The 26,444-nt window shown below is 38.5% G+C and overlaps 2 protein-coding genes and 1 long non-coding RNA gene across 3 annotated transcripts; 1 reads left to right on the forward strand and 2 right to left on the reverse strand.

Moving 5' to 3' along the window:
* Positions 778–4,241, reverse strand: LOC18766157. Its single transcript, XM_007200492.2, has 6 exons — positions 3,771–4,241; positions 3,569–3,664; positions 2,202–2,242; positions 1,818–1,935; positions 1,264–1,344; positions 778–1,132 (listed from the first exon to the last, which is right to left on the reverse strand). Exons 1-6 carry the CDS (start codon positions 3,972–3,974, stop codon positions 1,076–1,078), a joined length of 597 nt encoding a protein of 198 aa, XP_007200554.1. The 5' UTR covers positions 3,975–4,241; the 3' UTR covers positions 778–1,075.
* On the forward strand, positions 7,825–11,680 carry LOC18768907 (beta-ureidopropionase). The gene is made up of 6 exons (XM_007199865.2): positions 7,825–8,136; positions 8,547–8,654; positions 9,757–9,945; positions 10,032–10,259; positions 10,348–10,572; positions 11,077–11,680. Exons 1-6 carry the CDS (start codon positions 7,996–7,998, stop codon positions 11,440–11,442), a joined length of 1,257 nt encoding a protein of 418 aa, XP_007199927.1. The 5' UTR covers positions 7,825–7,995; the 3' UTR covers positions 11,443–11,680.
* On the reverse strand, positions 16,700–18,640 carry LOC109946318. The gene is made up of 3 exons (XR_002269518.1): positions 18,349–18,640; positions 17,405–17,468; positions 16,700–16,733 (listed from the first exon to the last, which is right to left on the reverse strand). It is a non-coding gene; the product is annotated as an uncharacterized LOC109946318 (long non-coding RNA).

Below are 26,444 nucleotides of genomic sequence, written 5' to 3' on the forward strand. Positions count from 1 at the left end.
TGGCTCACTGAATTTTCTCTCTGCTCTCTCTCTCTCTCTTCACTCATTCACCCTCTTTCTTCCTTCTCTTCCTCTTGTCTCTTTTCCCTTCACTTTTTCCTCTTCTTTGTTTCTTTCCGTTTCCCTTTCTCTTATTTTCTTCTCTTTTCTCTTGGTCACACGGCAAAGGCAAGATAATGCCTTATTTATAGGCAGAGAAAATGATGCCCGTGAGTGTGCATGTGATAAGCTTCCAAAATATTTTGCTTAATTTCTTTGTGGGCCCCATACATGTGGGCTCCACATGTTTATTCTTTACAACAACTATTAATATATGTGATTTTTTTTTTTTCCCAGTAATGTATGTAAAGTTCAAGGGTACACAAATATACAATTTAAAAATAGCTTACGGTGTAAATTGACAACTATGAATCTATGATATAGTGGAAACCTGATATAACCCCCCAAAAAAAAAAACAAAATAAAACAAAATAAAATATAACTTTTAAAATATTCAACATCTAACAGTCAGACCAACTAGAGAATCTAGCATTTCACCTCTCCAATGGATGAGGCAACAAAACAGCTTAGCCAAGCAAATGCTTTAAACACCCCTACCTTTTTTATCCCCAATTTTTCTTTCCGTGGCATTGGATAAATACACTATCAACTGACAAGGCTGACATTTCGTACCTCTAATTCACAAGAGGGTTCTCTTAATATATAGATTATATGTATCTAAAACTTGATTAAGTTATTGGGGGAAATTAATAATTTTGTCATGGCCAAACGCAACCAAAAAGGGAAAACAACTCCATTAATAAACCTCTGTTTATGGCAGAAACCAATCCATCAATTTAAAACAGCTTATGGAGATTTTTATCTAAACAAATGAATAACAACCTGGATTTCTTATGTTCGGTACATTGGAAAATGAATAAAATGCCTTTTCATAACAACTATACAAATAAATAAGCTCCTACAAAGTAACTAGTTCTGAGGCCACTCAGTAGCAGAATCAAATACTGAAACAAGAGTAAGGTTCATGAGAATCACTCTATGTCTATGGTACGGTATGGTGCCGTACCATAGTGTCTTAATCTCTTTCCACAATAAGCAAGTGTTCAAGTTCTTCCCTTCGCCGCTCCAAGTCCTGTGATTGTTGCAAACAGGTGAATGTGAGCAAACTTCTGTAATAGATTTGACTTACAGACAATTGACAAACGGACTATCTAGAAAGACACCACACGTCACTTCTGGAAATCCAGGAATTTGAAAGCTTACCTCAAGATCCTTTATCGCTTGCTCCCTTGAAATTTCTGTCTTCTGCCGAGCACGTTTCAGGAAGCCAATGCATAGAATTCCCTTAAAAAATCAAATATTGAAGATTAGTAGATAGAACTTTGACCAATGTACTTAGCAGCTCCTACTGCTAGTTAACCATAATTCATGAACCAGAAATATCGCGATAACATTCATATAATTAGGTTATTGCTCCCGACCGCAACACACAACAAATTCCCTGAAGTAATTCTGTGAGGGTTATCAATAATTATTGTGATCCTCTAGTAATTGGCTAATTTCCATTAAAAATGTCTGGAATTAATAATTCTTTTCGTTTTTCTTATTGTAGCGTTGAATATTAAAAGATTTTCTGATACTTCGGTGTGTTACGTTTTGCCACTCCCAAGCGGCCCTCAACACAAGTTGGGAATTTTTAATCATGCTCTTGAGACAGCAATCTTTAACCTCAGCTACAAGAAGACATTTAAACATGCACACAGGCATAGACACACACATGTCCAGAATTCTTATAGGATTCTTCTACTGAGACTTACCGAAATAATATAGACCCCACCACAAGCAAGGAGCATATAGCTTGCTATGTTCTGAAGAAGAACAAGCTCCTTCCTTGTACCAGTCTCATCAGGAAATGCTCTTGTCATGACCGCAACACTGGTACAAACAATCACGACTTCAGAAACCATATAAAATTTATGCTGGTGTGCAATAGATATGAAAAGTTGCTTCAGTCAAAGTCAAGCATAAAATTTAATTTCCATCCCTTCATTATTCTTTGTCACAGGCCTCATAGCTACAATTATACTGTTATAAGGCTACGATAATCAGTTTGGAACTGAGGTGCGCTCTACAATCTCAAGGTACAGAGAAATACTCTAGGAAACTGAAACAAAATATTTTGAGTATACTTGAAGACTTACAAGACCTGCAGCATACCCCTACCAACCCAATACTCCAATACCTGCAAACAGTTAACTGAATACTGAAATTAGATCACAGAAGCAAAATTCTGAATAATAACTCCAACATTGCCAGAAATTTTGAGTTACCGTAAAACAGTAAATTGTTGATCTTTCCAAAACAGAGTAAGAATGAGAGAAATGGAGACAGAATTCATCACGATTGCACTTAGCAGCAAAGGTTTGAATGTTATCAAGTGCCTGTCTTACTGTTGGTACTCCCAGGTTCTTTTTCATTTTTATTATTTCAATCCTTTTGGTTTGGGAATTATAATCGCATCTTAGCAAAACCCCTCCTGTGGGTTGTTGGGGAGAAAGGGGGTCCCTGATCATCACAAAGATCACGTACCCTATTTGAGGAATCATAAAATCTAATAATAAGTTTGTATTCCATGTGGATTAAGTTCATTTCGTATTTTCCTTGGGAAGATTTGATCCTTGATAGAAGAATTAGTCTGTTTCTATCAGGAGCATATATGAAGCACTAAAATTACAAAGAATTCATAAACAACATTTGCGGTAACTGGAGTGGCCTTTGGAACACTGACCTATAATCAGTTCAAGGCATCCATGATGTCTTCTTACACTATGTTTGGTTCTTGTACAGCAAGAGAATGTGTGTGTGTGTGTGTGTGTGAGAGAGAGAGAGAGAGAGAGAGAGAGTTTTTAGAAAGTTGTAATGTTTTCTTGTGCTTAGTTGCGTGGAGTAAATGAGGGGAAATATGACAAGAAACTACAAAATTTGGTATCTTCTGTTTTTGTAAGCCAACTTCCCCTTGTAATTGCTCATAAGTTTTAGTTATTTTTTTTATCCTTCTTTTTTTGCTCATTCTCATTATATAAGGCCAACAATAGAAAGTATGGAAATCTAAAACCTTTTCTTTTCTTCCTTTGTCCACTTCTACACCAAACATAGTTTTTCTTTGTAAAACAAAATTATTTTCCCCACCCATTCCTTTGTCCAAAGCGTGTATCATTTGACAACACCTACATCTCCTATGGTGAAAGTTTCATATTCTATTCCTCTAAGCAATATTTCCTCCCTTCTTTTTCCTTGAAACAAGTTATGGTTACGATCACTCTAACCGAGATCAGATTCAGAGATTTCCACAATTAAAGGAAAGAAATTGAACATTTCAATCACATTTTTACTCTCGACTCTGACTCTTCTAACTAAAGCATAGAAACCGCACAATTTTCGTAATAAATTTGTTGTGTTAAGGTTAAAATCAGCTATCAAAATTGCTTAAAAATTAATTTCTAAGAATCGAAATTTTCCTTTGATAAAATGTGTTAGGGCTTAAGAATAGTGAAAAGTGAAAACGAACCTTCCAGAACTTGATAAAGAAAGCCCATTCGGTCTCGGCCACAACCACCACAATCGCAATCAAAACAGCATAACAACGAAATATCCCGTCGAAAACCTACAATTCACCGACACACAAACAATCAAATCATCCAATCTACAACTCCATAAATATATACACATATATGTATAGAGACATAGAGAGAGGGGTAGAGAGAGAGTACATCAGATCCATCCTTGAAAGATTCAATGGCAGAGAAGACATTGACGACGATGCAGAGAACGGCAGTGAGAGCAGTGACGACGCTGAAGCATCTGCAACACACCAAGAAAGGGTCGGCTCTCATTCTCAGTCTGGTGTTACTCGAAGTTGGAGATGTTCGCCGTCCGCTCCCTTCTACGTCCGCCTCTCCATTATTTGTCGACATTTTCTCGCGCTTTCTCGGCTCCGAGAAAATTTTCAGCTAATTTATTCAGTGAGAAAATCTCATATTCTGCAACGCATAGATTCTGTTTCGCTCATGGCTTTGGCTCTCCCTCTGTTTTTCGTTTGTTCGTTGAAGCGGGATTCTTTGACCTGCTTTGAAGGAACTGAAAGCTGAAGGGACCAGCCAGGTGTTCACCAAAAAAAGAAAAAAAGGGACCAGCCACGAGGTGGCACGATGGATATTTTAAAAGCTTTTCTACTGTACCAAACTTGTCTTTACCTAATCGTCAATGTACATTAGCAAAGCGGGATATTTGTTTATCTATGATTTTTTCCTTTCATGAGATGAAATATTTTGTTAACAGAGCTTTATGTCGGCCTACAGTGGTTGAAGAGAATCCCAAATTGACTACTTCTTAATGAATGGTTGGATTCCAACAATAAAAATAAATAAATAAAATTTCTATTTAAACTCCGTACTTCTTGTTGACCCTATATTCTAAGCTCACAGTTTCGATGGATCCAAGAGACTATGATCTCCCACCGTTGGATGCATCCAACGATTCAAAAAAGTTTCTTAAAAAGAGTGCAAGAGTGAGTGAAACGTTGAATTTACATCTAACGGTGAGTGACCCCAAATCTCTTAGATCCCTATAGTCCAAAAGATTGGGACTGTCTAAATTCATTCCAACTTTTAATTCAAATTTTCACAATTTCTAAGAAAATCCCACTATTTTCCTAAATTACCCCTATATACACAACCAACATTAAAAAAAAATAAAAAAAAATAATATATATATATATATATATATATATAAACTCATCAACCTCACACCCCACCATCTTAACCTTCATTTATTTGTGTATGGTGTGGATTCATCTACTTGGTCATTCCATAAATAGAACATGTTTTTGTTATCACTCACTTTGTCCAAATAAGGGCAGCACTGATCAAGCTCTTTGCTTGCATCAACAGCACACGTCTTACAATTTGTGCTTGAGTCTTTTGGCTTTAGCCTTGAACAGTTGAACAAAGGTCAAATTGAGCGAGAGAAACTTCAAACTCTAGTGCATAAAATTATTGAACTCTTTCAAGTCGTTGAAAAGTCAATACACTCCCAACCCAATCTAGAAAATATTTCACTCTATATTGATGTTTTCATTTGTTTTGGTCTTTTATGACCAAATAACTTGTGAACTAAATTTAAAATAGTTGTATTGATAACAAATAGAATTACAACAAGGCTTTGATCACATCATCCTCAATAATTTTGAGAGGAGTCCCAAACTAAGAAATAATCTCACATAACATATCTCAATTGACGACCCACAAGTCACTATTTGCATACTGTATTTAGGGTTTGTGAAGAAAAGATGAGAGTGTAATAAGTTTCTTGGATTGAAAGAGAAGAGTAATCTAGCAATAGCGTGTAGAGGAGTTTGTGTTTTTCTAAAACTTAATATGAAGAGTGGTGGGGTATTTGTATAGATGTATTAGGGTTAAGTATTTAGTTGGATGACCTTTTTTGTCCTTTTACACAATAATAAAACTTACGAGCTTAATAATTTAAGTATTGGGGTGGCACGATGGATATTTTAGAAGCTTTTCTACTGTACCAAACTTGTCTTTACCTAATAGTCAATGTACATTAGCAAAGCGGGATATTTGTTAATCTACGAGTTTTTCTTTGGGAGATTCACTATTATACTTAATATAGGAGCCCAAATTATAAAAAAGCCCTACATGAAATGGACTTTAGAAATACAACAAAAACTCATTTACAACATAACAAAAAGACTTTTAACTTTTTGTAAATTACAAAACTGCCATTGATTTCTTAAAACAAACCCAACCCCAAAATCTCATAAATAAAAAACCCAAAACATGCATCAAAGTAATTTAATAATCACAATTAAATTCAATACGGCAAACTGTCATTTTTTGGGTTTTTTTTGGGTTTGTTTATAGAAATTAAATGGTGTATGGTTTATCTATAATATTAGTACTAAAAATAGGTATATGACTAAATATCTCTTTTTGTTTCATGAGATGAAAGATTTTTGTTAACAGAGCTTTATGTCGGCCTACAGTGGTTGAAGAGAATCCCAAATTGACTACTTCTGAATGAATGGTTGGATTCGACAAATTTTTTTGTATTTATTTAAACACTAGCCCTCAGGCAAGAGAATTGGCTGATTTTGCCTTGGGCCTTGCCTAGGTTAGTGGCATCCATGTCTTACCTGGCCTAGCCCCCTCCTGTCCGGGCTGGGGCTCTGCGCTGGAGACGCTCTTATCCATAGCCAACTAGCCTTCTCTTTCCAACTTTTTAGCACCTTGTCCCACTTGTGAAGATGTAATTTTGGATGTATTTGTAGTAGAACTTTTACATTATTCAGTCGACTCCCCCCATGTACAACTGCCCACCGCAACACTTGGGAGACTATTTGGAAAAGGTCAAAGGAGAGAGAAAAATTTTAAAAGAAGCCAAAATGGACAAAATTGCCCTTAATAATTTTGGGATTTCCTAAGGAATCCTTTACATTTGCATGTCTTTTGTTTGAAAGTTGAGAAGTTTTTATGTCTTTTTTGAAAAAGTTTTGGCTTTTTCTAAAAGTGAAAGTTTTTTTGTGGCTAAAACCTAAATTTACTGCAATAATTTCCGACAATTGAAGATGTAAAAGCGGTTTACATTTCTTTTTACACCTCCACACTACAATTGCACTAAGATAATAAGAAGACAATTTAATGAAATTGAACTTAATATGAGAATAAGTAGAGGATACAAGGGCTCCAACTCATAGGCAAAGGACAACTATTGCACTTTCTAAAGTTCAAAAAATTCATTCAAATTACATATTGTTACGTGGCTTAGTGAAATTTAATCTTTAATTTGTTGGAAAATGATATTTATGGCAATATCCAAACCCAAATAATTCATTCAAATGAGCTATGATTGGTGAATTATTCTAGCTACCTTTCTTTTTTAACCTTCCACTTCTATCTTTTCTTTCTCCTTTTGCAATGTTGTATGATGATTGCAACAACTCATTTTCAATAATCATTCTTATAAAAAATCTACCAAATTAAAAAATTATTTAGTCGTTTAAATAATAGTGTAATAATTTATGGCATATTCACTAATCCGGAATCAAAATAAGGAGTTGAATTCCTTTTATAGACACTCGTGTTTACTTCATATGGAGGAATGAAAATGCAAGTTGGACTCACATAAAATTAGGAGTAACTCCTAATTTTCGAGGAATTGGACTCTTGGGTGGGATGTAGTATTCTAATTTCTCGAATTCTAACTCATTAGGAATCCATCTTTTTTACCTAATATATCCTCACACAATTTTTAAAATTTCAAATTTGCCATCTATTTTAACCTAACAACGAGGGCATTTTAGTAATCAATTTGGTTTCAATTCCAATTCATGGGGAATTAGTAAACTTATAAGAAATCAATATCACTCCTACCTCGATTTTATATGATTTAGTAAACAACTTCAATAGGAATCCAGATTCTTACTCTTCTCAATCCAACTTCTCCTCAATTCAATTCTTCCTCATCTAATTATGGATTAGTAAACATGCCATCTTTGGGAAAAAAAAAATGTAAACATGCCCTCAATGTTTAATTGAAACAATCGTTTGGTTGAATGTCGTTTAACCTCTTATATGTTGAAACAAAGTTGTGTTTATATCAGTCAATTTGTTGGGCATGAAATAAATAAATAGAAATCTGTCCAATTAAAAAATTAAATAATGTCGAATTGGCCATTCACACCCAAAAGAAAAAAAAAGAAAGAATTCGATTAAAAAAGACCAAAAAAACACACCTTATATAAAAAATAGAAAAAGAAAAAGAAAAGTGGAATATTCCATGCGTCACACGTCACAAATATTCACAAAACTACAATCACACTTGTCTCTTTCGTTTCATGTGCATAATTCAATCAGCAGCTGAACAAACGCATCACCAGCTCCCCTGCCTAAAACGAAGAACACAACAACAGAGAGAATGGAAAAACCAGCCCAAAACACTGACGCCCAAAATGGGCAAGTTCAAGAAGCAACCAAGGCTTCCAGCGACGGTTCTGTTTGTGGGTACGATTCACTTCACCACCTCCTCAGCGAAAATCTCAAGCCCCATCTTTTTCAGGTCACTTTTCTCAATTTTCTTTCTGTTGGGTTATTGTCATTTGGTGCTTTTGGTGATCGATTTGTGATCAGTTTGATTGGTTCTTTGTTGGGTTTGCGTCCTTTTTTCATGAGACAGTTTGTTCTGGAGTCAACGGTTTAGTCTGAGTTTGTTTTCTTTTCCTTCAAGTCTGAAGATTTCATATTTGAATTCTTAACATATTTATTGGAATTTTGAGGTTGGAGGATTTGGTTTTCAGATTTAGATGCTTTGAAAATGGACATTCGGATTGTACCCAGATAGATTTTCATGCAATTTCCGTGAAAATCAGACCATTAAATCTCCCCATGTTAATTGTTTTTATTTGTTACTTTGCGTTTATCAGACTCAGACATGTTTTGCTATATTTTTAATGTATAATTAACTTTCAGGAAGTCAACCGTATTCTTTTGGGTCTGAATCGCGGTAAGGCACTTGAAACAATCTCTCTCCCAGAATCTGCTAAAGCACTCTCTTCAGGACATAATTTTGACCTCCAGGTACGAAGTTACTTTAACTGTTGTGCAATGACCTGCGACTACCATTGCAATGACCTGCGACTACCATTCACATCCCAGTAGTTCATAGTCAAGGGAGGTGTGATATACATATACAGGGCTTCGGAAGTCCCTGTTAGTAGGCTCTTGGATGTCTGTAACCAAAAGTGTTTTTAAGAAAAATGAAGTCTTTCTGAAAGGAAAGTTTTATTGAAATGAATTTCGGATTTTCATCCACTGTGTTTCAGTGAATTACAACAAAACTCTCCTTTTGTACAAGCCAACCGCTCATTTCCCTTCAGTCAAAGAAGTTCACAACTGCACAACTGTAAACTAACTTATCTCTCTCTCAGCTAGCTATTCAATCCAAAAAACAGTGTAGACTTTCAACTAACCTAGGCCCCTTCTCCTGGTCTCCTTCTGGGACAGCCTGGTCTTAGAATCTCTTTGACAACTTTAATGCTATATCTCTTATCCTTACGTGTTTTAATTAGTTTCTAGAGAGATGGAGTTCCACGAAGATTTTCTTGCATTCCAAACATCAAAAAAATCCTACTAAAAAATCAAGACCTGAAATGGGCTCCTACGAACCTACTTACCTATATGCCTCATATATTCTTCACTCCCATTTTATTTTAGCCACTCATTTAAGGTCTAATTAGCACATAGAAATTCTGAGTCTTACCATTAGAAAGTAAAAGTAGTATCATAGAATCCCATAGGAATTCTCCATTCCAGATTTGATTTCTTCTACCTCAAGTGATCTATCAACTGCTGTAGAATTTCCAGAACACCCCCAAAATGACATTGTCAATTCTTCCAATACCATGCTGCTTTAGTTATTCCCCACCACAAGCATAGCTCTAGATCTAGAATGTAAAACTAACGGTGGGTCCCATCGTGGAAGCTGCTTTGATTTTTGAAATTGTGACAGAACCTGTCTCTTTTGTTACCCAGATCATTGAGGTTTTTTGTTTTGCTTGGCTTTACCTGTTTAGTGTAATTGAATTTTTATACCTGGGCATGTCTCCTATGGTATATCGTACAATCAATTGCTGCTATGCTGTTGACTAGTCTGAACTGTTGATCTTATATGTTCTTTCAGGCCTTCTGCTTTCTTGCTGACAAAGAGTTGTTGAGAGAACCTCGAATAGTTAGGGTTGGTCTCATTCAAAACTCTATAGCTCTTCCAACTACTGCTCACTTTTTGGACCAGAAGAGGGCTATTTTTGAGAAATTAAGGCCAATAATTGATGCTGCAGGTGCTGCAGGTGTCAATGTATTATGCTTGCAGGTTCGTTATGCTCTCCTTCCATGTCGTCTCTGTTTTATTGACTTTTGTCTGATATTTTCAAGCAAATCCATTCAAATTAAATCCAGGAAGCATGGACAATGCCTTTTGCCTTTTGTACACGGGAGAAGAGGTGGTGTGAATTTGCAGAGCCTGTAGACGGGGAATCAACTCGATTCCTCCAGGATTTTGCACGCATGTACAACATGGTCATTATAAGTCCAATTCTTGAGAGGGATGTCAACCATGGAGAGACTCTCTGGAACACTGCTGTCATAATTGGAAATAATGGGAACATAATTGGCAAGCATCGAAAGGTAAGTGAATTAGTATATCTGTTTTTAACTTATTTTGTACTTGCATACTTTTCTGTTGAAAGGCATATTGACAAATGATAATGGACAGAACCATATACCAAGAGTTGGCGACTTCAACGAGAGTACGTATTATATGGAAGGAAATACTGGACATCCAGTCTTTGAGACAGCTTATGGAAAAATTGCTGTTAACATATGCTATGGAAGGCACCATTCTTTAAATTGGTTAGCATTTGGCTTGAATGGTGCAGAGATTGTTTTCAACCCTTCCGCCACTGTTGGTGAACTCAGCGAACCGATGTGGCCCATTGAGGTTAACTACCACCCATCTGTTTTATTTTTATGAGCCACTGCTTTGTGATATTTTCTCTCTTTTAACTTTGCAAACCCGTGTGTCCTCGACGAGGTTACTTTTTACTCATTCTTCATTCGTAATCCACTCTTTTGCAATAGATTTCTCTCTCAGATTTTTTAAACTTCTGATTTCAAAATGAATTGTGATACAACATAATGTCATACACAGAAAGGAAATATTTTTATGTTTAAGAGAACAGCCTCTTTTTCTTCAAGGGGAATTGCCCATGATTTCTTAGTTTAGCTGTAATTGTAATGCTATGAAGTCTCTAAGATATAAGCCATATCGACACTTGCACAAACTTAAACAAATTGTCAATTCACCATTTTTATCTTACGTTTCTTGGATGATCAAATATGAGCTGTTCTCCTATTATGATCTTATAGACAGTTTATTTTCAGAACCTTGATGAACTGTTTTGTGTAGTCAAGTAACATGCCATTCGACTGTTCTGTTTTGCAGGCCCGTAATGCTGCAATTGCAAACAGTTACTTTGTTGGGTCAATCAACCGTGTAGGGACTGAGGTTTTTCCAAATCCATTTACTTCCGGTGATGGAAAGCCGGAACATGCAGATTTCGGGCATTTCTACGGATCCAGCCATTTTTCAGCCCCAGATGCCTCGTGCACTCCTTCTCTATCACGCCATAGGGATGGGTTGTTGATCTCAGACGTGGACCTCAACCTGTGTAGGCAGATAAAAGACAAGTGGGGATTCCGAATGACTGCTCGTTATGAGCTGTATGCTGACTTGCTTGCTCAGTATTTGAAGCCGGATTTTGAGCCCCAAGTCATTTCTGATCCCTTGTTACACAAGAAGTCTCCCTAAGTTCGTTAGTTTCTAGTTGGTCTGCAGTCTGAACATGTAGTTAAAAAAGTAAATTTGTGTGCATCAATTTCTCGGCCGTTGAAAAATAAGCATTGGCTATCTGTAGATATTTACTTATTATTCAGTAAATATCGTAAGAAAAAAAGAAAAAAACAAAAGGAAAACCAACATTCCCACGAAGTATTTTGTAGTATCTGTAGTTATTTCTCATAAAGTGACTATTTCGCTTGCGAGAGGCTCTTTTTTTATAGAAAATTTTAAGTTCATATTAAAAAAGATAATGGGTAGTTGTGTTTCATAAAAATAGGATCAATTATCTGATTTTTCTTTTAATTTTATTTTTTTTAATATGAAAAAGCGTGAATTTATCAAATTATCCTCATTTAATTAATAATTTTAATTCTTAATGTTTGCATTAATCAATGACATTTTCTGGTATTCTGAATGTTTCACTATTCTTTGCCTTTTGCTTTATATATATAGATTTCTTATAAATTAAAACCAAAAAACTTATATTAGCTTACAAATAAAAATGTCCACATCAAGTGTTGTGGTTGGGAGTAATTGCTTCCTTAGGCAAGGGTTCGAATCCTAGCATATGTGTCGATACTCCTCCTGAGTTTATGAAAAGTACCCAAAATTTACCCTTATTTTCACAAGTGTCAGTTTTTATAAAAACTTTCAATAATAGCAATAAAATCACCTAAATAGACTCAAATGTCATTAATAAAGTAAACTCTACATAGACCTAAAAAGCAAAATCTTGTTACATCTTAGGGTTATTCGTTTTATTAGTCCCTGAATTTTGACCCGATTTGCATTTGAGTCCCTCAATTTCCAAAATCGTTCCCATAGTCCTTCAACTTTAGTTTCGTTAGGACAAATGGTCCTGCCGTCAATTTAATTAATTTTTTTTTTTGATAAATGCAGGGTTAAATTGGTATTTCTGTATTATTTTTTTATTTCCAATTTCTGAATATTCCTTTCACCCAAAAAATAATTTAAAAAATCTTATTCCTATCCTTAGTCAAACTAAAAATTAAAAATTAGTTCTTATTCCTAAAAACTCGAATTTTTTTTAAATAAATATTTTATTCATATTTTAATCAATTTAAAATTTAAAAAATTTAAAAATACAATTTTACACCTATATTTAACATAAAAAGTTAACAAAACTGATGGTAGGACCATTTATCCTAACGAAACTGAAGTTGAAGAACTACGTGAATGATTTTGAAAATTGAGGGACTCAAATGCAAATTGAGTCTATGTTTAGAGACTAATAAAACGAATAATCCTAGATATTATTATATATATAAAATGTTAAATAAAAATTTGAGAATCTTTAAACGCAGGTTTGAGGAAGTATTGCATCATTATTCAAAAAGATGTCTGAGCTCCAAGTTTTTCTTTATCAATTTTTTCGTTTTTGCATGATTTCAATATTGGTCATATTTGAAAATAATAATAATAATTAGCATGTCAGCAAAAAGTATGGGGATAAATTCACATCCAAAATTGACTTCATAAGAAAAGGAACAATGATAATAAATTTACTGTGATATAAAACTGAAGCACTTGGGATTAACTCAACTCTGGCAGTTGAGATTTAGCTTAGCTTTGACACTTAAGTTTTGACACAATAGAAATCACATAAAAGTATAAGTTAATCTCATAAAGATAGTGTTCTAATGGATGCAGAATAGCCTACATATATGAAGAATTGATGAAAATTTCATTATTACCTCAAGATCCCTTTCCATTATGATAGAGAACATTACTGAAAATTAGAATATATCTTCGTTTTCTACAACGAAAATATCTTAAATCCACAAGGAGAAACAACACTTTCAAAGTGAGATATTTAGGATAGATTATAGGATTAATTTCACTTTATTACCTAGAAATTTCCGAAATTATGACTTTACTACATAAAGTTTTTTTTGTCTCAACTTTGTACCAAAAATTTGATTTTTCTACCACTTTCATACCTTTGTTATTTTGAGTGTTAAGTTATCCGTTATATGATGACGTGACAATCAATAGCTCACCTAAACTCAAATATATTGTGCCACATCAGTTGATAAAAATAAATTATAAAAGATAAAAAAAATAATAATTAAAGAATCAATTAACAATTGAAAAAAGTGATGAAAAAAAAATTAAAATCATTTTTTTTAAAACTCTCTCTCCTCTCCCTGCAACTCACGACCCACCCTGGTATCGAACTCGACGATGAGCAACAGAGTGACGAAGGGGATAGTAGCGTTCGTGAAGAGGTCGAAGTATTTCATTCATTATATTTTGAAAGTCACTAGGTGCATTCTTAAGACCAAAAGGCATAACGTTCCACTCATAGTGACCGAATGGGGTTACAAAAGCGGTTTTATACCTATCCGACTCTTGAATTTGGATTTGCCAGAAACCACTCTTCATATCAAACTTATAGAAGATGACTGCATTTCCTAACATGTTAATTAAGTCTCATTTATTAGGAATTGGGTACCTAATCCATTCTAAAACTGTATTAAGAGGCTTATAATTGATGACTAATCTTGGGGCCCCGCGTTCTAACTCAGCATTTTTCTGAACATAGAAAGCAGGACAAGGCCATGATGACTTGCTTTTACGAGTTATTCCTTTCTGAAGTAACTCTGTAATATCTGTTTTACAAAATTCCATTATTTCTTGACTCATTTGGATTGGTCTGGCTTTTGTGGGAATATTCTTTTCACTCAAGTTTTTGACATAAGGTAAACTGACTACATGTTGTTTCCTGTGCCAAAAACCATTAGGTAAATCAGAACAGACTTTTTGTTTTAACTTTTCTTCAAATTTTTGAATCTGTGACTGTAAAAACTTATCATTAAGCTGTTGTTCAATTCTTTTGAATCTGACTTTTTCTTTAAGAAAATCTAATTGTTTATCTTTATTTTGATTGTTTTTTAAACCGCACTCTTCTGTAAAGCTTTTAGATTATGTAACTCAGGTTTGGTTAAGAACTCAAATTTGACCTTTTCTCATAAATGGGTAGATATGACTCCATCGTATTCTACCTGGAAAGGATACAAAAGGGCAATAAAAGGTAACCCTAAGATGACTTCATCTGTAATATTTTTTTACTAAGACGAATGAGGTTTTGAAACAAATTTTATTCTGACATACATGGGCTTTAGGAATTTCATAATTTAATTGGAGTGACTTTCCTGAGGCAGTGCTTAACGATTCTTTTGACTTCTTATAATATATAGTAGGAATTAAACCTTCTTGGATACAATTAAGGTCGGCTCCTGAATCAAAAAGGGCAACTGTATTTAACTCAAAATTCTTGACAAAGATGGTGACTTTAGAATACCATTTTCTAAAATTTACTTGTTTTATTAAATTAAGAGTAATGCTACACTTACCACATTTTTATCCCACATTTCTATACCACATGATGTGGCATGTCCATATTATATGCCACGTCAGTTAAATCAATGAAGTGTATTTTAATTAAGACAATTAGAAAAACAAATATTTGAATAAATCATAAAAGAAAAGAAAATATTAAATAATTTTAATTGATGTAGCTGTCCACCTCAACTGCCACTTAAGATGGTATAAGAATGCGGTATGCAAATGTGGTAAGAGTAGCATTGTTCTTAAATTAATAGCTTGGTCATTGTTGGAGGGTTCATCGTTTGAGTTTGTGGGGCTTTCTAATTGACTCTTTGACTCAGAACTTTCTTTTTCCATTAAATTAACCAAATCTTGTTTAATTTCAAAATTTTCGGCTTGTAATTTGTGACTTATCTCTCTTAACTCTACTATTTCTTTTTTGACTAATTTTACTTCCAATTGTAAATCCTGAAATGTGACTTCTTTTCTTTTGTTGAATTTTTCTAAGGTAGTATTCAGACTTATCTTCTAAGGAACAGACTGACTTGGTTCTTCCTGACTAATGATTTTTCTTAATTTCTTTAAATACTTAGATTTTAACTATGGATTTTCTACTTTACTAATTAAATCGATTAATAACTCTTCTTGTTCTTCTTGTTTTGTAAGGACACTAATTGATTTACATAGGACATTACAACATTAGCATAGTGACCATTCTTTTGACATTTCCAGCATTTAACTTTTCTTTTGTCGGTGCTTTTCTTGAAGTAACTTTTCTTATCTTTTTTCTGTGCTTTTGACCATTTTTTACGCGGGTGAAACTTCTTTTTACTATAAAACTCATTATTATCATTATTATGTCGGAAGGACTGTTTTCTTCGTGAATAATGACGATGTTTACTAGGCTGACGATCATGATAACTAGACTTGGCTTTTCTGGATGGGGGAACAGAAGCTAAACCATAATGTTCACAGAAATCTCCTAATTCATATTTAGCTGAATTTCTTTCTGACTGAATTTTTTTACCAATTTTCATATCAACACACATTTTCATTCCTACTTGATTAATTGTATTTATTATATTCCCATAGGTTAGATTATTGAAATCTATGTGAAATTGATCATTACTAAGGACTGTGCGTATTTTATGGGCAAATAAATTGGGGAGACCATTAATGAATTTTTCTTTCCAAAAGGGCTGGTTACTATCATCTCTAAGCATGACTCTGGAAATGAAAACATCTTTATACCAACGAAAAACAGATAACTTCGAGCATCTGAGGTTACTAAGTTGATCATGAATTCTGGCTGCTGTGTTACTGGGTGTACCTATGAAGTGCTCAATTATTGTGTATAATAAAGTGTTGACTCCATCTTCTATTCCTTGACCTAGAAGATATTATTGGGCATTTTCAATTTTGGAGATATTACTGGTTTTTGTATCCTTACAGGTAATAGACTCAGAATCAGAGGGGCTAACTAGAGCAAAGGATCCTAAGACCTTATGACAGGACCCGATCCAAATTCCGCTTTGGAATCCGAGTCAGACCCTGTGCGTGTCCGACACCTGGCAAATGTCGGGCACAAAAGACCTATTTGCCCTTCCAAACAAAACACGATAAAACGACAAGGTTGACTTCTACCGAAAAACCGGCAGAGTTTCCCTTGTAACTGGCTCAATACCAAAACATTCACACCTGCCAAACAAGTATACATATATACAACCAACTGCCAGCATATGTATATATACATTCCAAGAGATCAAAACTCAGTCTAGGGCAAAACATCAGAGCGACTGCTAAGAATTTACAAAAGAGTGAATCTTTGTACAAAATACAAATCCTACATCAAAGAAAGGCGCGGAAGATGGGAAGTGGCCCGGTGGTGGATTCCTGTGCACGTCTACTGCCTGGGGGCGCAAAACAACAAAAAGGGTGAGTGGACCCAAAACAAAGCGTAGAAAATAATATATGAACATACTAACCCCACTGTAGAAACAGTTATACAAACTAACTTATTTTCTTTATTTCTGAAATCCATGCATGTATATAACTATACATTTGAAAACAGTTGAAAACTATCACCTAGGTGTACCCCTATTTCCGTCAAATCCTTATATCCGTCAATTCCTTGCATCACCATGGGTGACACATACTCGCAGGTCTCAGTGACACGAAGTCAGTCCGAGCCGCAACTCGCAGAATTCAGGGGACCGTAGTCCACCTTTATCCGCATTACTCGCTCCACACGAGTTCGAGTACCAAGGAACTCGTGGGGTAACTGTTAAGCATGCTGACTAAACCGAAGGTAACAAATATAAACCGAAGGCAACATTTAATAACTGGGTACAAGGTGATTTAAGAAAATATAAAGTTTCTGAAGAAAAGTTGTTGAAGAATTAACTTTCTGTAACCTTTAAAATTCTGCTGCCATTTATCTGATAATTAACGAGAATATCTGTTCATACAAGCTTTAAAGGAAATTGCACTCGGCAGCATGCAACATAAAATAGTTAACAGCATAAAACAGCTTATAACTGAACTGCTTAAATTCATTTATTAAAACAAAGAGTCCACTCACAGATGGTCCGAGCTAATTGGACCCTTCGAAGGTCCTTCCTGCAAGTCGACTGGACCTCTGGTGCCTGATTATCCATGAATAATAAATCAATAAACTGCTGAATAAAAAGAATCAAATTAAACACCCTGGCCCCGGCTCCTAGAAATACGTGCACCCATTTTAAAGTTACTCTTATGCCCACATTAGCTTTTTAGACAGCTAGAACGACCTTAAGAGACCCGAAGCCTTACTAAGCGATATACTGCCAGATCGGCCGATCCCGGACCCCGTGGGTCCACGGTCTCCGATGGCCAATCTGGGCTCCTCTGAAGGTTCCTTACAGAGAAGGAACCATGTTCTGCGAGTTTGATCCGAAACGGACGGTCGGATTAGCCAAAATCGCGTTATCGCTTAAAATCCAAACCCTAGCCCCAGGGTTGGCGATTTCGGAGTATTCGGGACTCCGATTCGCAATCCGTCGAATCCTACACGATCCTGAAATCATGTAGACCGACATATCCGAAATTCAGCGCGATCCGACGATTTGACGACACTGCACCCAAGGATCGCGCGATATGAAAAATTCGTTCGGGGCTCAAACGGACTCCGAATCGAGATCCGCGAAATCCTACGCGCTCGTGATGACACGAGGATCTCAACAGAGTTACTCCACCACCCTTGCCCACGCGCCCCAGCATGCGCGGGCAGATTCGGGTGTCTAAAGCGATACCGAGTGGCCGAAAAATCTCGGAACCAAGACTCCAAACTCCTATCCTAGGTAAAACACCCCATTTGGAGTCACTTTTGTTCTTAGACATACCCCAAAAAGTGATCGAAAACAGTAGATCACGGCGGCCGAAGTTTCGGCCAATTTTCAAGTCGAAAATTGAACCCTTTAGAGCTAAAATCGATCGAAACCCATACATCCATTAGCTAGAACACGAAAAGTAGCTGAGAAACCATACCTTACTCGATCGATTTGGTGGAGCATTGAAGGAGAAAATCGAGCTCAAAGTTTAAACTGGAAATCCGGCGAAAATGGAGTTTTCCGGCGAGTTCCGGCCACGGAAACTCCGGCGAAGGGTCAAGAAACGTCGGCGGTCGAGTGGTGGTTCGTTTGGTACCAACGGAGGAGATCGGTTCCAAGTGTGGCGGCCGTGGCGTCAAGGAGAAGGAGGAAAGGTCGGGCGGCTGGAGCAAAAATCGGGAGGAGATAGAAATGAGGAGAGAGAGAAGGAAAAAGGGTTAAAAATCTGACTTTTTGGCCAAATTACCATTTTGCCCTTCACGGTATTTTGATCGTATCTTCTTCGTTACAACTCCGATTCGGGTCTACTCCGTGTCTACGGACTCCTCTCGCCGTGCTCTACGCAACGGTGTATGTGAAATTGTCAAATTCCTTTTCGATCAAAAAGTCAACTTTGAGTTCATAATTTAGTCAAAGGGCAAAATTGTCTTTCCACATAATAAATTACTAATTACATGTGAATTTTAGGTTTGGGTCATTACAACCTACCCCCCTTATACAAATTTCGTCCTCGAAATTTACGCACCTGTCACTCGAAGAGGTGAAGGTACTGTTCCCGCATTTGGTCTTCAGGTTCCCATGTAGCCTCTTCTACAGTATGACTCATCCATAAAACTTTCACAAGTGGAATCTCTCTCGATCGCAACACTTGCGTCTTCCAATCCAAAATCTGAACTGGTTGCTCCACATAGGTGAAATCAGCCTCCAATTCTACTGGTTGCTCCTCTAATACATGGGAAGGGTCGGAAATATACTTTCGGAGCATGGAGATATGGAAAACATCATGCAATCGAGCTAGATCTGAAGGCAAGGCAAGCCTGTACGCTACTGGACCCACACGCTCTATAATCTCATAGGGTCCAATGTAGCGAGGACTTAATTTCCCCCGCTTCCCAAATCTCACTACACCTTTCCAAGGTGATAATTTCAAAAACACCCAGTCTCCAACTTCAAACTGAAGATCTTTTCTTCTATTGTCTGCATAGCTCTTTTGTCGGTCCTGGGCTGTCTTGAGTCGTTCTCTAATGATTTGCACCTGTTTCTTGGTCAGTTCAACATCCTCAGATACAACCAATCTGTGTTCACCCACTTCATCCCAATAGAATGGAGTTCTACACTGTCTCCCATACAAAGCATCAAATGGAGACATTCCGATACTTACTTGATAACTGTTATTATATGCAAACTCCATAAGTGGTAACTTCTCATCCCAATCACCCCGAAACTGAAGTGCACAAGCTCTTAACATATCTTCTAGTGTCTGAATGGTCCTCTCAGACTGACCATATGTCTGGGGGTGAAATGCAGTACTAAACTGCAATTGGGTTCCAAAAGCTTCATTTAACTTTGTCCAAAACCGGGATGTAAACCGTGGGTCTCGATCTGAAACAATGGATACTGGTACTCCATGAAGTCTCACGATCTCATCTATAAAAATCTTCGCTAGTTTATTCAAACTATAATTTGCTCTCACCGGCAGAAAATGAGCGGACTTGGTGAGTCGATCCACGATGACCCATACTCCATCATGCTTACTTTGTGTTCGGGGCAGCTTGAACACAAAATCCATCGTAATCCGCTCCCACTTCCACTCAGAAATTGGAAGTGGTTGCAATAGCCCTGATGGTTTCTGTCGCTCAGCTTTCACTTGCTGAAAAATTAAGCATCTTCTGACATACTCTGCTATTTCTTTCTTCATAAAAGGCCACCAGTAGTGCTCTCGCAGAGTATGGTACATTTTTGTGCTTCCAGGGTGCATTGCAAACGCTGATTCATGGGCCTCCTCAAGAATCTCCCTTTTTAAAGCTTCATCATTAGGGACATATAACCTGTTACCTACCATTAACGCTCCATCATTTCTTACAGAACAATCAGTTCTGTCGCCATTTGCAACCTCTACTCGCAGTGTGCAAATCAAAGGATCCTGAGATTGAGCTGCGAGTATTCGTTCTACTAGCACTGGTCTCACATGGAGAGTAGCTAACAGTGCTCCCTGATTATCCACATCTAGCCCAACTCTGAGCTTCCTCATTTCCACCATCAATGGTAAATATCTCCCTCGAAGATAAGCTATAGATCCTGAAGATTTTCTACTGAGTGCATCAGCAACAACATTAGCTTTTCCTGGGTGATGCTCGATGGTACAGTCATAATCTTTTAGCAACTCTAACCATCTTCTTTGCCTCAAATTTAATTCCTTCTGGGTGAATAAATACTTTAAACTCTTGTGATCTGTAAAGATCTGGCATGTTTCCCCATAAAGATAATGCCGCCAAATCTTTAAGGCAAACACTACTGCAGCAAGTTCCAAATCATGAACAGGATAATTCAGCTCATGCTTCTTCAGTTGTCTAGAAGCATAGGCGATCACCCTACCATGCTGCATCAGTACACACCCAAGTCCGTGTTGAGACGCATCACTGTAGATCACGAAGTTCCCACTATCATCCGGAAGTGCTAAAACCGGAGCAGTGGTCAGCCTGGTCTTGAGTTCAATGAAACTCTCCTCACACTTATCTGACCACACAACTTAACTCCTTTCCGTGTCAAATAGGTGAGAGGTGCCGCTATGGTGGAGAACCCTTCCACGAAGCGACGGTAATACCCGGCTAACCCCAGAAAACTTCGTATCTCAGTAACACTGGTTGGTCGTAGCCAATTTACTACTGCTTCAATCTTTTAAGGATCAACATAAATGCCCTCTGCCGAGATCACGTGTCCCAAGAAGCTCACTCTGTCTAACCAAAATTGACACTTGCTGAATTTGGCATACAGTTGTCTTCTTCTCAGAGTCCTCAACACAAGATTTAAATGCTTCATATGTGCCTTCTGACTCTTTAAATACACCAGAATGTCATCTATGAACACAATCACAAAGCGATCCAAGTAACGTCGAAACACTCTGTTCATGAGATCCATAAATGCAGCTGGCACATTCGTTAATCCAAATGGCATCACCAGGAACTCATAGTGCCCATACCTCGTTCGAAACGCAGTTTTAGGCACATCCTCTTCTCTAACCCGTAACTGATGATATCCAGACCTCAGGTCGATCTTAGAAAAGACCTTGGCACCCTTCAGCTGATCAAACAAGTCATCAATGCGAGGCAAGGGATATCTATTCCGCACTGTGATCTTGTTCAGCTGTCTGTAGTCAACGCATAACCTCATGGTGCCATCTCTTTTCTTAACAAATAAAACTGGAACACCCCATGGAAAAAAACTGCGGCGGATGAAACCCTTATCTACCAGCTCCTGCAACTGAGTCTTTAATTCCCTCAACTCTGCTGGTGCCATTCTATATGGTGCTTGAGAAATAGGATTTGTTCCTGGAGCGAGCTCAATAACAAACTCAATCTCCCGCTGAGGAGGTACTCCAGGAAGATCCTCAGGAAATACATCTGGAAAGTCCTGTACGATTGGAATATCCTCCAATCGCAGCCCATTATCTCTGGTATCAATGACATGTGCTATGTATCCTGAGCACCCTTTTCTCAGCAACCGTTTTGCCGTCATAACTGAAATGAGGCAAGATGGAAGCACTCGGCGTTCGCCATAAAAAGTTACTTCAGGTCGTCCGGGACTACGGAATACAACTTCTTTCCTGAAGCAATCTACTGAGGCACGATGTCTGGCTAACCAATCCATCCCTAAGATGACATCCAAGTCAACCATGCCCAAGGGAATTAAATCTGCTTCTAAGAACACATTTCCCACCATCACTGTCCTATCGCGATACACGGTACCTACCCTAAAAATCTCTCATGTAGGTACTGCGATCGCCAGTTCAGTCTGCAGAGCCGAAAGTCTAACGTTGGCATTATGGGCAAAACTAGGTGTGACAAACGAGTGCGTAGCCCCAGGGTCAATCAAAACTCTAGCAGGAATGCCAAAGACCGGTAAAATACCTGTAATTACGTCAGGCGATGCATGTGCTTCCTGCTGGGACATGTTATATACTCTGCCTGTGGCTCTGGAACGTCCACCACGTCCCCTCTGCTGACTACTACCCCGACTGGCCACACTGGTTTGGGCACCACCACTGGACGAAGCCTCCACAAACGGTGGTATCTCCTGTGATCGACCCTGCATAAATGTCCCTGGAATTGGCGCATCTGTGGTCTCTCTAGTCTGCAGGAACAAAGGGCAATCCTTCCGAAAATGTCCAGGTTGTCCACAGTAATAACATCCAGTAGTACCCTGCTGGCAAGGCCCAGAATGGTACCTACCACATCTAGCGCATTGGGGGCGACTCCTCCTGCCAGATCCTGACAGCAACTGTCTTCCAGCACCTCTTGCACTACCCCCAGAGCGGTTTCCAGAACTGCTACTTTGGTTGGAACTTCCGCTGGAGCTGAATCCAGGTCGGTAACCTCCATAGCTGCGACCACTGGATGATCCCGAACTGTAACTGCCTCTCTTAGATGATCCCTGGCTAGGACCACCTATTTCAAACTGCTGCCTACGGAGTTCACCCCGTGGTCTGGCCATCATCTGGCTGCTTTTAATCAGCGAAGCCGACATCACCACATCACTAAAGTTGGTCAACCGCTGACTGATCACAATATCTCTGATAGAGGCCTTTAATCCCATAGTGAACAGCTGACACTTCTTACTTTCATCCTCCACCAGTGGAAGACAATACTTAGACAGGTCATGAAACCTCTTCTCATACTCTAATACAGTCATCATCCCTTGTTCTAGCTGCAAAAACTCTTGCATCTTCAAATTCTGGTACGCTTGTGGGTAATACTGACTGTCAAATGCAGCTCTGAAGACTTGCCATGTAATAGCTAAAGGATCCCTGTATCGCCTCTTGACTGAATCCCACCAATGTCTGGCATTTTTGATCAAGAAGAAGGTGGCCAAAGTAACCCTACTGTTTTGTGGAACAGCCATGACCTCCATAATCCACTCCATCTTTTCAATCCACTCCTCAGCTCTTGCTGGGGTACCATCACCATCAAAGTCAGTGGCCCTTATCCTCTTTGCTTGATCAGCGTATCCCAGGGAGGGATCTCTGGGCTGCCCAGTTCTGGCTAAAGCCTGCGTCAGCAACTCCAAGGTCTGCTGAAAGTGGGGATCTCCCTGCATAGGAGGCATAGCAGGTACGGCTTCTGACGAACCTCCAACCACAGATTGCTCTACCGGTTCAGGTACCGGTGCAGGAACAGGAACTTCCTCCTGCCCGAGCTGGGGATCTTGTCCCCTCTGTCGGGACGACTGTCTAGTCCCTCTACGGACACCACCACGTTTAGGGCCCATCTTTCTGTCACAAGAAATAGATGTTTAGGAAAACGAGGATGCACAAAGTGCGAAGTCTACAGGAAATTAAACCTAATGCTCTGATACCAAGTTGACAGGACCCGATCCAAATTCCGCTTTGGAATCCGAGTCAGACCCTGTGCGTGTCCGACACCTGGCAAATGTCGGGCACAAAAGACCTATTTGCCCTTCCAAACAAAACACGATAAAACGACAAGGTTGACTTCTACCGAAAAACCGGCAGAGTTTCCCTTGTAACTGGCTCAATACCAAAACATTCACACCTGCCAAACAAGTATACATATATACAACCAACTGCCAGCATATGTATATATACATTCCAAGAGATCAAAACTCAGTCTAGGGCAAAACATCAGAGCGACTGCTAAGAATTTACAAAAGAGTGAATCTTTGTACAAAATACAAATCCTACATCAAAGAAAGGCGCGGAAGATGGGAAGTGGCCCGGTGGTGGATTCCTGTGCACGTCTACTGCCTGGGGGCGCAAAACAACAAGAAGGGTGAGTGGACCCAAAACAAAGCGTAGAAAATAATATATGAACATACTAACCCCACTGTAGAAACAGTTATACAAACTAACTTATTTTCTTTATTTCTGAAATCCATGCATGTATATAACTATACATTTGAAAACAGTTGAAAACTATCACCTAGGTGTACCCCTATTTCCGTCAAATCCTTATATCCGTCAATTCCTTGCATCACCATGGGTGACACATACTCGCAGGTCTCAGTGACACGAAGTCAGTCCGAGCCGCAACTCGCAGGATTCAGGGGACCGTAGTCCACCTTTATCCGCATTACTCGCTCCACACGAGTTCGAGTACCAAGGAACTCGTGGGGCAACTGTCAAGCATGCTGACTAAACCGAAGGTAACAAATATAAACCGAAGGCGACATTTAATAACTGGGTACAAGGTGATTTAAGAAAATATAAAGTTTCTGAAGAAAAGTTGTTGAAGAATTAACTTTCTGTAACCTTTAAAATTCTGCTGCCATTTATCTGATAATTAACGAGAATATCTGTTCATACAAGCTTTAAAGGAAATTGCACTCGGCAGCATGCAACATAAAATAGTTAACAGCATAAAACAGCTTATAACTGAACTGCTTAAATTCATTTATTAAAACAAAGAGTCCACTCACAGATGGTCCGAGCTAACTGGACCCTTCGAAGGTCCTTCCTGCAAGTCGACTGGACCTCTGGTGCCTGATCATCCATGAATAATAAATCAATAAACTGCTGAATAAAAAGAATCAAATTAAACACCCTGCCCCCGGCTCCTAGAAATACGTGTACCCATTTTAAAGTTACTCTTATGCCCACATTAGCTTTTTAGACAGTTAGAACGACCTTAAGAGACCCGAAGCCTTACTAAGCGATATACTGCCAGATCGGCCGATCCCGGACCCCGTGGGTCCACGGTCTCCGATGGCCAATCTGGGCTCCTCTGAAGGTTCCTTACAGAGAAGGAACCATGTTCTGCGAGTTTGGTCCGAAACGGACGGTCGGAGTAGCCAAAATCGCGTTATCGCTTAAAATCCAAACCCTAGCCCCAGGGTTGGCGATTTCGGAGTATCCGGGACTCCGATTCGCAATCCGTCGAATCCTACACGATCCTGAAATCATGTAGACCGACATATCCGAAATTCAGCGCGATCCGACGATTTGACGACACTGCACCCAAGGATCGCGAGATATGAAAAATCCGTTCGGGGCTCAAACGGACTCCGAATCGAGATCCGCAAAATCCTACGCACTCGTGATGACACGAGGATCTCAAAACTGCCCAGAGTTACTCCACCACCCTCGCCCACGCGCCCCAGCACGCGCGGGCAGATTCGGGTGTCTAAAGCGATACCGAGTGGCCGAAAAATCTCGGAACCAAGACTCCAAACTCCTATCCTAGGTAAAACACCCCATTTGGAGTCACTTTTGTTCTTGGACATACCCCAAAAAGTGATCGAAAACAGTAGATCACGGCGGCCGAAGTTTTGGCCAATTTTCAAGTCGAAAATCGAACCCTTTAGAGCTAAAATCGATCGAAACTCATTAATCCATTAGCTAGAACACGAAAACTAGCTGAGAAACCATAAGTTACTCGATCGATTTGGTGGAGAATTGAAGGAGAAAATCGAGCTCAAAGTTCAAACTGGAAATCCGGCAAAAATGGAGTTTTTCGGCGAGTTCCGGCCACGGAAACTCCGGCGAAGGGTCAAGAAACGTCGGCGGTCGAGTGGTGGTTCGTTTGGTACCAATGGCGGAGATCGGTTCCAAGTGTGGCGGCCGTGGCGTCAAGGAGAAGGAGGAAAGGTCGGGCTGCTGGAGCAAAAATCGGGAGGAGATAGAAATGAGGAGAGAGAGAAGGAAAAAGGGTTAAAAATCTGACTTTTTGGCCAAATTACCATTTTGCCCTTCACGGTATTTTGATCGTATCTTCTTCGTTACAACTCCGATTCAGGTCTACTCCGTGTCTACGGACTCCTCTCGCCGTGCTCTACGCAACGGTGTATGTGGAATTGTCAAATTCCTTTTCGGTCAAAAAGTCAACTTTGAGTTCATAATTTAGTCAAAGGGCAAATTTGTCTTTCCGCATAATAAATTACTAATTACATGTGAATTTTAGGTTTGGGTCATTACACCTTAAGTCCAGATATTTCAATTTTCTCTTTCTCTTTCTTCGGAGTTAACTGTTCTAGCATTTCTTCTATTTTCTTCATTGTTGGTTTTGTCTTAAAGGTTGGGCT

Source organism: Prunus persica, chromosome G8 (assembly GCF_000346465.2).
Source record: "Prunus persica cultivar Lovell chromosome G8, Prunus_persica_NCBIv2, whole genome shotgun sequence".
NCBI classification, from domain to species: domain Eukaryota; kingdom Viridiplantae; phylum Streptophyta; class Magnoliopsida; order Rosales; family Rosaceae; genus Prunus; species Prunus persica.